General features: G+C 37.0%; 2 protein-coding genes across 2 annotated transcripts; one reads left to right on the plus strand and one right to left on the minus strand.

Annotated features, from left to right (window-relative positions):
- Window positions 1–292: 292 nt before the first annotated feature.
- On the plus strand, window positions 293–6,063 carry LOC306846106 (E3 ubiquitin/ISG15 ligase TRIM25-like). The gene is made up of 6 exons (XM_079379224.1): window positions 293–969; window positions 1,167–1,262; window positions 1,420–1,653; window positions 2,415–2,568; window positions 2,678–2,737; window positions 4,162–6,063. Exons 1-6 carry the CDS (start codon window positions 382–384, stop codon window positions 4,695–4,697), a joined length of 1,668 nt encoding a protein of 555 aa, XP_079235350.1. The 5' UTR covers window positions 293–381; the 3' UTR covers window positions 4,698–6,063.
- Window positions 6,064–9,927: 3,864 nt separating this feature from the next.
- LOC306846108 (tripartite motif-containing protein 16-like protein) lies at window positions 9,928–12,859 on the minus strand. The gene is made up of 6 exons (XM_079379226.1): window positions 12,187–12,859; window positions 11,932–12,027; window positions 11,627–11,860; window positions 11,261–11,414; window positions 10,999–11,058; window positions 9,928–10,598 (listed from the first exon to the last, which is right to left on the minus strand). Exons 1-6 carry the CDS (start codon window positions 12,760–12,762, stop codon window positions 10,066–10,068), a joined length of 1,653 nt encoding a protein of 550 aa, XP_079235352.1. The 5' UTR covers window positions 12,763–12,859; the 3' UTR covers window positions 9,928–10,065.
- Between the last annotated feature and the right edge of the window lie 12 nt (window positions 12,860–12,871).

The following is a 12,871-nucleotide window of genomic DNA, read 5'->3' on the forward strand; positions in this document are numbered from 1 at the left end:
AAAACCAATGAAGCACAATTTTTAGTTTATCTAAAGTCATTTTTGTTTATTAGTATGGTTGAACTAATGATAGAGCATGGCACATTTATTACACATAGTGTAATACAAATGTTTTAATGCAATCTCTTTTAGTTCCCCTTCAGATTGACTGAGAGGCTGTGTATAAAAAATGGTGATTGCCAAATTCTAAAACAAATAAAATAGAGATTTTTCTAGATGTCTTCTTGAGAAGACTGACACATAGTGGTCATTATTATATGAATCTGTGCTATTGCACACGACTCTCAAAAACACACACAACCAGGAAACTCTTCATTTCAGGGAAACTGAAACCTTAGCATTACTGCTACACTGTGTGTCTCTGTGTGTAGTTGCAGTAAAATGGCAGAAGCCAGTATTTCATGGACCCAGGATCAGTTCAGCTGTTCAATCTGTCTGGATCTACTGAAGGATCCGGTGACCATCCCCTGTGGACACAGTTACTGTATGAACTGTATTACAGACTGCTGGAATCAAGAAGATCAGAGGAGCGTTTACAGCTGCCCTCAGTGCAGACAGACCTTCAGTCCAAGACCTGCTTTAAACAAGAATGTGATGTTTGATGAAATGGTGGAGAAACTGAAGACAACAAAAGTCCAAACAGCTCGTGCTCTCAGTTACGCTGGACCTGAAGATGTTGAGTGTGATATTTGTATTGGAAGGAAACGTAAAGCTGTCAAGTCCTGTCTGCTGTGTCTAGAGTCTTATTGTCAAACTCACTTTGAGCGCCATGAGGAATTTCATTCAGGTAGACGACACAAGATAACTGATGCCACTGGAGGACTGCTGAAGATGATATGCTCTAAACATGATAAACAACTAGAAATCTATTGTCGTACTGATAAGCAATGTATTTGTTATCTGTGTGCAATGGATGAACACAAAAACCATGACACTGTATCATCTGCATCAGAGAGGATAGAGAAGCAGGTAGGAAAAGAAAAAAAAATACAATAATACAAGTTATCGTAGAGAGCTGAAATAACGTTTCTACAATTAATTCAAGTGTCACAATAATGTGTCTATGTAACAAATCTTATGTTTTATCTTGAATAGAATAATTTATAATTAGAAATTATATGGCAGCTTAGGCTCTTTATATTTACTGACCCTCATTTGTTCAACAGAAACAGTTAGAAGACACACAGAGAACATTACAGCATAGAATTCAGGAGAGAGAAAAAGAGCTTCATGAGTTAAAAGAGGCTGTGAAGACACACAAGGTGAGTTTTGAGATGGGGACACACATAAATGCTGGATAATACGAAAAGTGGTTTCAGACTTACTTAGTGTCACCTACCAAATTAAGAATGTTGTTTTAGTCCTACTCAAGCCACAAGCTGATCCAAGTGAACATACTGATTGTCTGTATTTTAACAGCTCTCCGCCCAGGCAGCAGTGAAAGACTGTGAGAGGATCTTTACTGAACTGATCCGCTCCATTGAGAGAAGACGCTCTGAGATGATACAGATGATCAGAGATCGAGAAAAAGCTGAAGTGAGTCGAACTGAAGGACTCTTGAAGCAACTGGAGGAGGAGATTTATGATCAGAGGAGGAGAGATGCTGAGCTGCAGCAGCTATTACACTCAGACGATCACATCAATTTCCTACAGGTAACAGAGATCTGAATAACAGGACTGTCATTACAAGTGTTTTGTCATTAAAGTGAGCTAAAGTGACTTTCCTAATTTTAACCTAGTAAACTAAAAACAATCCAAAAGACATTTAATGAAAGAATTATGGTGTAGCTGGTAGTTTTTTAGCAGACAGAAAGATTTAGTAATGTTTTCTTCTCAGATAGGAGCTGTGTTTCATGCCTGGATAACCTTAGGAGTCCAAACCACATTGCGTTTGTTGTGATTTTCTTCTTCATCTTCTGCCCCAGAAGTGTCTGGGCATTAGGGACCGTAAACCACAGAGACTTTTATATGCTTTTATAGAGATTGTCTCTAATGTCCACCACTACTCACATACACACATTTGTCCTAGGTGGAGATATAATAAGATAATTTCCATTTTGATTCATAACACTGAAACTATAAGATCTAAAAACAAAATTCAGCCAGGCCCTACAAAATGCATATCTCTCCGTGTTTGTTTTGAATTTGTTCCTGTTAATTTTAATTTTCTTAAAACATACTTTTTCGAGCTCCCCTTAGGCTGCTTCTGCTGGTCCTGATCAGCATTTATTTGTTTCTGTGAATGAACAAAGCCATAATACTAATGTTGTCCACTAGACAATAAGAGACGATAAGTATTTTTCTTTACTGTGAATGGAAGCGTCTCCCTCAGAGTCTTTGGAAGGTCCGGTCCTGCTGTAGGTTAGTGGAAAAATTAGCTTAAGTTTTTGTCTTTTTCTGTTTATTTGCTCTAGAGTTTTCAGTCTCTCTCTGCCCCAACTGGAACTGGAGAGAGCGTCAATGCCGGTTCTCGGCTGTCTTATGATGATGTGGGAAAGTCTGTCTCTCAACTCAAAGAAAAACTGGAGGATTTCTGCAAAGAAGAGACTGAAAAAATATTTGACAGAGGTAAAGTTTTCTTTGAGAAATAAGTGATAATGTAGAAGAAACTTAGTATACTGAATATGAATGTACATTTTTTTGTAATAATTATTTTTATTGTGTGTTTATTTTTTAGTCACATACATCAATATTACTCCCATCACTGAACACAAGACTAGGGAGGAGTTCCTACAATGTAAGACAATAAGGAAAATTACTTCAAAATGACAACATCGATACACATTTTTTCACGAATATATTAAACAGTTCTCAGTCCGGTTGAAGCACACTAAACTTAACACAACAACGTAATCCCGATAGAATAGGAACAAGCCATGAATCCGAGTCATCTCTTGTTTAATATGTATTTGCCAGGGCACATTATAAAACGTACATTTACACCATCACATTAATAATTCAAAGGAGAGCAAGTAGAAAATACAACATTACTTTAATAATAATAATAGGTGGGGAGGGGGGGGATCACATGCAGAGTCATAATGCACAGCCAGCACCAAACGGACAGAACAGCAAAGCTAACTGAATTATAACTTTTTTATAATGAAACAAACTAGTATTTGTGATGACCCGAGCGGACCAAACAGTTAACTGTGAAATGTGTGTGCTTTTTAGAGTACAGTACTGGCAGTTCATACATTTTCATAGGATCTAATTTGTAAAAAAAGACTTTGATTCTCAAATTCATTCTTGTTAAGTACGGCCGCTGTTGTCACCGGAAAAAGTTTGACCCTGCAAGCGCCAATCAGGAAGCCAGAAACGTGGAAGTGTGAAAAAGGCTAATCGCTTGCAGTAGCTCTACTAGATTTACCCTGTGTTCCATTCGGAGGGGCTCATCCCTATGCCCTAATCCCTTCAAAGGGTTTACCCTCCAGAGTGAGAGCTTCGAAGGGTTGAAGGGTGTAGGGGACCAAGCAACTGTTTCTTGAAGTGCCCTTCTGCGTCGTTATACAGAGGCGCCATCATCATGCAATGAATCAGCGCAAAGGATCATGGGGGCCTGAAGTGTCCATCAGCTGAACCCTTCGAAATCCTCCATTCCGAAGGGCCCTTTGAAGTGGCTAGTTTTGAGCACTTCGTTTTGGAACAACACTTCAATATGGCGGCCATTATTATTTTCACTCCGAAGTGCCCTTCAGAGGGCGATATATCCCGTTTGGAACGCACTGCCAATTTAAGAAATGGGTATCCCTGTACAGCTATGACCCGCTGTTCCTCTAGCTTGGCTGAGCTTTCAATGTTAAGGAAAGGGTGAACCTGATTGGTTGGTTCTTGTCACATGACCTGCGGTGTGCTCCCTCTTGGGCTAAGAATGTAACTTTTAAAAAAGTGTATTTTATAAATATATAATATATAAAAAACATATATATATATATATAATATATATATACAGATTGAATATAACTCAGTAAATTAAATGTGAAATATTGTTTATAGTACCAAAATAAATGAATGGAAGGAAATATAGAATTATAAAACACAAATTTTTATGCAATTGCCCCTGCTCCCCAATTATGCTCAAATAAACACTCAAATGTTTGTATGCAAAAACATACAAGTTCTACTTATAATTATAAAATCTTGTATTTTTCTCTCCATCAGATTTCCGTCAGCTCACTATGAATGCAAACACAGTGAACAAATCTATTCAACTGTCTGAGGAGAACAGAGTGGCAACTTGCAGCAAAGAAGTCCAGTCATATCCTGATCATCCAGACAGATTTGATAAATTGAATGAGGTGTTGTGTAGAGAAAGCTTGTGTGGACGATGTTACTGGGAGGTTAAATGGAGTGGTACTGACAGTGTGGGTATATCAGTGTCATATAAGAGCATCAAGAGGCAGGGAGAGAGATGTGAGTGTGGATTTGGATTGAATGATCAGTCCTGGAGATTGTCCTGCACTCCAACCAGTTGCCAATTCTGGCACAATAACAAACATACTAAACTCCCTGTATTCTCCAGCTCCTGTCGAATAGGAGTGTATGTGGATCACAGAGCAGGGATTCTGTCCTTCTACAGCGTCTCTGACACAATGACCCTCATCCACAGAGTCCAGACCACATTCACTCAACCACTCTATCCGGGGTTTTTGTTAAAACAAGGCTTATCAGTGAAAATTGATCATTTTACAAAATAGATGACGTAGAGATATTACAAATAATGCAGCCATATAGAGCTCAGGTTTGGTTCTGTGCATCAGTTTTGCATAATTTTGAGATGTGGATATATTGTACTCAATTAATGGACACAGATGAATACATGCTTGCAAGGGACGGGGTTTGAGTGAACTAAATAACTAAAAAAGTTCAGCATATGTTACCAGAGACGAGTATGCTGATTCACAGAAAGATACAGTTATGACATTTTGATTGAAAAATTATGAGGTTAAAAAAAGAAACATATACATGTATACTTTGTTCACATTACGATCAGAAACATGCTTTTATAAAATATATTGTCTGTACTTAAACAAAAAAGTAATAATAACAATAATAATAATAAAGAAAAAAAAAGAAAAATATTTGCAGTAACAAATAATTAGTTCAGTTTATGAAATTCAGCTTTTGTTTGCTTATATACATTTACAAGACCTATAGTATAGATCTGCTGCTTAAATCATTACCTGTAGTGTGAAATATCAATAAATGTGAAAATCTTTTTTCTTTATTGGAACAAATGAATTCAGCATGATTTAACTGATTGTTCACAGTGAATCCAAGAAAATAATTACCCTCATAAAAATAAATCTCACTATTGGTCCGAAATGGTCCCAGGATGTGGATCTCGGAGAACAAAGAGAGTAATGCTTTTCCTACCGCACAGTGCGCAATGAATTCTATGGTGAAGACTGCTCTATTTTTTGCCGTTCACTTTACCTGTGACAATGCTGGCAATAGAATTTGCTTGCCTGGGTGGAAAGGCAAAAATTGCGCCGAGCGTAAGTGTTTTTTTGTTTGTTGTACATTTATGTTATGTTAAAGGGGTCACTTTTAGAAGTGTGTATGTTTGGGCATAAAAAAGATCTACAAAGTTACAAATCTCTAAGTCCACTCCAAAGGGTGATACTTAGTTTTAAAGGGGTCATATGATGCGATTTCAAGTTTTCCTTTCTCTTTGGAGTGTTACAAGCTGTTCGTGCATAAATGAAATCCCTAAAGTTGCAAAGACTAGTTTTAAACCCAAAGAGATATTCTTTATAAAAGTTATGACTCTGCCACGCCACCCCTAAAACGGCTCATTCAAACACGCCCCCACGTCTACGTCATCAAGACTTTGTAAAAGCGCATAATGGGACAAAATATGCTTGTACTGTATGTTATTTGAATTGTGGTCATTTGACAAGGGTCTTAATGTATGAATTCATATTCAGTGCTTTCCTGATGAAGTGTTTTCATTTATAATGGGCTCCAATGGGGGAGAAACCACTTGAAATCACATTTAAAAAATACCTATTTCTTTGTATTATGGTGTCCTGTTAACAATAGACAATGTGTATGCCATTTAAAAAAATGAATAAACACAACTGAAAATTGTGTGCACCTTCTTTAGGCTTATGAGGACTAGCCTAGTCTTATATTAAGGGGACATTTCAACAGCAAATGTGCCTTAGAAACAGAGGAGTCATCATACCCGTCACATCCAAAGTGTATTATCAGAATAAGAATCAGAATGAGCTTTATTGCCAGGTATGTTTACACATATGAGGAATTTGTTTTCGTGACAGAAGCTGTGACAGTGACAGAATAAAAAACACAGATAATAAAAAGAATACAAAAATAGAACAAGTAAATAAGGAATAACAATATACAAACTGACAATTGTATGTACAGGTATATTAAATGTAGACTAAGTATGTGTGTTAGATAAATAAGTGTATAAATAGTGTGTGTTCCACAATTATTGTCAAGTGTTCATGCGATGGATTGCCTGAGGGAAGAAACTGTTATCATGACGTCAGCTGGTTGATGTCAGAACTACAACATCTGACAGCTAAGAGCATCTTTCCCCATTGACAGTCATTCAAAAATATCTGTGTAGTCCGACTGCATTGTTGCAAGCAACATATGGATCATAAAGATAAAAGTGAATATGTCACTTTTAATCTGCAAGATGCTTTGCCTTTCTGAGGGCTCCTTCCTATGTTTTTTGAAACCATATTGAATCCTAATTTATTTACTTTATTAATTCAAGAAGACAAAGTGTTGAGTAATTTTTTTCTGGCCTAGCCTATTGCTGCAAAATTGAATCCACGTCAGACGGTTGGGTTGAAGGAATATGCTAATTTATTTTTAAAGTTTCAAAAATAATAACTGTAAATCAACTCGAAAATGAAGCATTAAATTTCATTAAGCACATGCAAAACAGCATATGCACCTGTTAGTACAGTTTTAGTTGAGGACAATCAAAAGTCAAACCAAAAATATTTAGTAGAATTGGAAAAGATTACAATCAATCTAGAATTAATACAAATAATATGGAATGAATAACGACCACCTGAAAGGATTAACAAAACTCTGAAGAGAATGAAAATCTTCATAAAAGATCTTTAAGTCTGAGGTGCACCCGGACAGTTATAGAGTAAAGCCAAAAGAGAAGTAGAGAGAAGAATGAAAGGAAGGGGAAGAAGAAGTAGTATATAGGGGTGCAGTACATCCTCTTTTATACACTTGCAAGTGTATACGTGCAGGCCGAAAGTACAAAGGGTCAGTGTGTTAAACTAAGCTGTTTCCATGCATCATATGGCAGAAAACACTATTCTTTATTAAATGTCAAATAAAATTACTGGTGGTTTTCACACCTCCCCAGGGACCAAAACGGTCTCTTCTCTTTTTATCCTTAGTCAGCCCTGCAAGTCTGACAGCAGTTAAATAGCTCTGCAATAATTGTATGTTAGACTTATTCAAAAACATAAAATCATGCGAGTGGATTAAATAAAGTATTTTTGTTAATCATTGTTAATATTGAAATAACTCATAAGAACTAATTCATGAAACATTCCATAATTCATAAGATATATCTGAATATGCAAATTCCCACAGGTCGATTCACAACCATGCATATTTTGCCCTTTGTGAGTTACAATATAATAGACTTTTCTCAATTTTTCTTTTGAAAGACACACATTCAAAACAAGAGACCTCAAGGTTCCCTGTGTCTCTATCATCTATCTTCCTCCATCTGGCATCGTCCTTCGTCTCCACCAACATCCTGGGGTGTGTGCTGCTTTCACGAGTTCCTGGCAAGATATAACATCTTTCAGTAAATCCTTTCTGCATCTGACTCAAGCATCAAGTCTCAACTCACCTTCATCTGCCTTATTACCTCTGTTTTATCAATAAACCTCCTGCATTGTGCACTAATCCTCTGTCCAGTCTACTACCGTAACAGGTGCACAGTCCTGTTGGATGTTTCCCTATAATGTGAATTTTAGTAGTATGTACGCAGACACGTTGTTTGTTTTGATCAAAGTAAACAACGTGAACGGTGTATCCGTACATGCATTGCATGCATTGTTCACATATGTGATACTCTTGAAAATGGTACTTTAGGGTGACGCGGAGGAGACAAATTATTGAGTAAAGTCATTATTTTCGTTTTCTTTGCGCACAAAGTATTCTCGTAGCTTTGTAAAATTACAATTGAACCACTGGTGTCCCATTTTAATTATCTACTTGCTACATTTCTGAGCCTTGATCGTGTAAGGATCCTTGCTGTCTATGGGACTTTATCTAGTCACTGCACACTAAAAAAGCTATTCTTATTGTCTACCTCACTACTGCCTGCACTTGTTAATATGGGATCAAATGTTGTAAATTTAGATCTTTTCACCAGTTTAAATGCCCCATTTCTGTTCCTCACTGCTTACATTTATCATGCCGGCACAACATTATTTTCTTATATTTACTTTGCTCCAAGGGATGGCTTCTACTGCTGCGGTTTCGTTTTGACATAGTATTACAATATTTGCTACATAATCTCATGAAAGTACGTATTGTTTCCTTATCGTACAACCAGGCAATCAATGCATCAATAGATTTAGATCTACTAACACTCTTGCATATTTTACTTCTCTAACCCGTCCCCTAATTAATTTTGTTAGTTTGATCAGATTAAACTTTTTATCTCCTCCTTTACTCTCATATCTAATTACTACATTCACGAATCCTTGCTTGATTCTCTTCCTTCATTCTCTGATTCTGCTATGCTAGATGTATATTCTTTCCTTTTCTGTCTTTTTTCATTCTCTCAACTCAATCACATTCTTTTCTAACTTCTACCTCACTGTCTTCCATGCGGTCACTATCCATTTCCATCTCTCTCCCTGCCATGTTGTTTGAGTAATATTACTAAACTGGCCTAAACACCTAAACAGGCCATCGGTCAATATTCCCACAAGTTCTCCACAATACAGTCTACCTGTTATTATGACTCAGAAAACAGTCAGATGATGTAGTCACTCATCTTTTAAATATTTCCAAAATTCCTGACTGGCGTTTTTCATGGTTCTGCGTTCAAAGTTTGCTGCCATTAGGACACCAGAAATGCACACCCCCCCCCCCCCCCCCCCCCCCCATCCCATCCCCATCTCATGAACTCGAATGCACATTACATACATAATGTGAACACCTACTACTGGTGAACCACATTTTTAAACAAATAGATAATCTAAAAATTAAGTGTTTTCGCTTCCAGATAAATAAGAAAAAAAGATTTTGGTACTTTTTTTCCATTTTGTTTCAAAATGATCATAAGTTATTTAGAAGAAATAATTTGTAAGAATTTATAAGAAATTTGTTTTGCAAAGAGACCACTCTAGCATACTCTCCCCTGTTCTATTAATGGCCTGTAGGTTTCTGAACAACCCGTCTGATATATTGATCAAGAGAGTGCTGCTCTTTGAGAAATCAAGGGGCTTTTCTTGAAATAAACTTGAACTTTCTCTTGCAAAGTTAGAATTCTCATCTGAGAAGTAATCACACTGAGTAGATCACACCTCAGTATTGTTTCATTTGCATTTCTTTCCCTTCACTCTCTCTTCTCTATACATGCTGAGATCACCCAAAATATAAACAATGCTTCATGTGAACAGTTACTACAGTAGCCTACTACATGTTTGGAATCATTTCAAATTTCTCATCATGGTAAAATATTCTCATCCCCACAGAAATAACCTAAAAGGTATACTAAAATGTTTAAGAGTTTATGGATATTTAGTTTAATGAAGAGACTGTGCCTGTGTTCTGCCCCATAAGAGGTGAAAACTCTCCAGGTGTGGGATCTTCAATGCAATTTCCAATTGTTACTTTAGCCTCCATTTGGAGGATGTCTTGTATTGAAAGAAATTTTGCAAAAGGCTCAGGGCAAATTAAAGTTAACTGTGATATTTAATGTTAAATGACTTACAAAAAAATGCAAAATGATACACAGTCAACCATGTACTGATATAGTGTTACTGTCATTAGATGTACACTACATTTAATATATTTGTAGAAGCTCTAATTCATCTATACTAAAGGACACAGTTTCGCTGATGAGTCCTGGGTTATGCCAAACCCCGGATAAAGTGGTTGAGTGAATGTGGTCTGGACTCTGTGGATGAGGGTCATTGTGTCAGAGATGCTGTAGAAGGACAGATTCCCTGCTCTGTGATCCACATACACTCCTATTCTACAGGAGCTGGAGAATACAGGGAGTTCAGATTTTTTGTTATTGTGACTTAATAAATATCCAGAGGAAGAGCAGAACAATCTCCAGGACTGATCATTACATCCAAATTTACATTCATTACCCCGTCCCTTCCTGCTGATGCTTTTATATGACACTGATATTCCCACACCACGAGTCCCGCTCCACTCCACCTCCCAGTAACAGCGTCCACACACACTCTCTCTACACAACACCTGAGGCCAAACATCAAATCTGTCTGGATGATCAGGATACGGCTGCAGGGTAGCAGTGCAAGTACCCACTCTGTTCTCCTCAGAAAGACAGAGGTGTTTATGCACTGACTCTGAATCCAGAGTAAACTGATGGTAATCTGATGGAGAAAAAAAAAAAAAAGACATTCTGAATTTTGATAAAGAAATCTTAATTGTCAAAACATTAAGTGACACAACAATCAATCACAGATACACAAATAGCAACAGTAGATCACTGATCTTTTACACAAGTTTTCAGGTGAAATGGTTTCATCAAAATGTATTTAAAGCCAATTCAAAATTGTAAGTAAAATTTGTAATTTTTTGCCACTAGAATTGCTAAATAAAAAAAAACATTCCCATTGTCTGCCAATGTTTGGAGCTTGCTGTCAGACAACTCAAACAATCCTAATGCAATATTGTTAGTGCAGTTAATACAGAAATTAAACACTTCACCTTTAAATATGTACACATTTGTCTAGTGTTTGCTTTATTTGTATTATTATTTATAACACTTACAGTGTAAGAAGTGCTCCCTTGTTTTGGGTTCAGAGATGGGTGTGAGGATTTTGATATTCACTATACAGAAACAAACAGATATTTAATAAAGATATCAATACTATTAAACTATTAATATTACTATTAATCAATACTAATAACGTACTAATAACAATAATTATTAATTAAATGTTATTAATAATTATTATTTATTATTCACATCCACACAATATTTATTTACTAATTTATTAACTCTATTTTACGAGATGAGTCTGTACTTTACCTTTACCAGATATCTTTTCTATCTCCTCTCTGCAGAAATTCTCTAATTTACTTCGTATTATAGAGACGGCGGTTCTCACTTCATCATAAGAGAGCAGAGAACTGACAGTGGTGCTGTCTGAAGATGCAGGAGGTACAGAGCGATGCTGAAAACTCTAAAAAGACAACAAGTGAATATGTAAATTATCATGTGAATATGAATTAATACAGTCCAAGAAATTTAAAGGATCACAGATGAAAGTACAAGTGCTAGGCATTTTCATTACAATACAATCTTGATAACAATTATACAGTAAGCTTTAATCAAAGCAAATCAAATGTCCATTAAAGAGTCTGCAGCTTTATAAACCTGTAAATATTTACAAACCTGTAGGAAATGGATGTGGTTTTCTGTGTGTAAAAGCTGCTTCAGCTCAGTATCTTTCCTCCTCAGATCATCAAGCTCCTGCTCCAGTTGCTTCAAGAGTCCTTCAGCTCGACTCACTTCAGCTTTTTCCTGATCTCTGATCATCTGTATCACCTCAGAGCGGCTTCTCTCAATGCAGTGGATCAGTTCAGTAAAGATCCTCTCACAGTCCTCCACCGCCGCCTGTGCAGAGCTCTGTTATGGCAAAGAGAGAGCCATTAGAATCAATCCATTCAATCGGACAGTTATTTTTCTCTTATTCTCACCTTGTGAGTCTGCACAGACTCTCTCAACTTCTGAAGCTCTGTTTGCCTCTCTTCAATTTTCTTCTGTATAATTATTACTGTCTCTCCAACCTGTTTCTGATGAACAAATAATTGTAAACATTAGAAGACTTGGTTTTCCACAAGCAGCTCAAAATCTCTAATTTTGTGTGATATATCATTAACTAGCCTACCCAGCAACTTGATACAATAACTGCAAAAACTAACAATCTATTAATATGTATTTTCAGCTCATACCTGTTTCTCAGTCCTCTCTGCTTCAGCTGGAACAGTATCGTGACTTTTGTGTTCATTCATCACACACATCAAACAAATACACTTCCGGTCAGTACGACAAAAAACCTCCAGCAGTCTGTCATGTTCAGAGCAGATCATCTCCTGGATTCGTCCAGTGGCATCGGTCACTTTGTGTCGTTTCCTCGTATGAGATTCCTCATGACACTCAAAGTGAGTTTGACAGTATGATTCTAGACACATCAGACAAGACTTTAAAGCTTTGCGTTTCCTTCCAGAACAGACGTCACACTCCACATCTCCAGGTCCAGCGTAACTGAGAGCAGATTTTGTCTTCTTCAGGTTCTCCACTATTTCATCAAACATCACATTCTTGTTTAAAGCAGGTCTTGTACTGAAGGTCTGTCTGCACTGAGGGCAGCTGTAAACTCTCCTCTGATCTTCTTGATTCCAGCAGTCTGTAATACAGTTCATACAGTAACTGTGTCCACAGGGGATGGTCACCGGATCCTTCAGTAGATCCAGACAGACTGAACAGCTGAACTGATCCTCACCCACTGAAATACTGGCTTCTGCCATGTTCCTCCTCGTACATAACAATACAGACAACTACTTGACAACACAAACACACACAGCCTTGCGGGTTCTCTCAACAGCGTTTCCTGTTTCGAGACGTGTGCAAAAAAGG

The sequence above is a fragment of the Barbus barbus genome (assembly GCF_936440315.1).
Source record: "Barbus barbus genome assembly, chromosome: 26".
NCBI classification, from domain to species: Eukaryota; Metazoa; Chordata; class Actinopteri; order Cypriniformes; family Cyprinidae; genus Barbus; species Barbus barbus.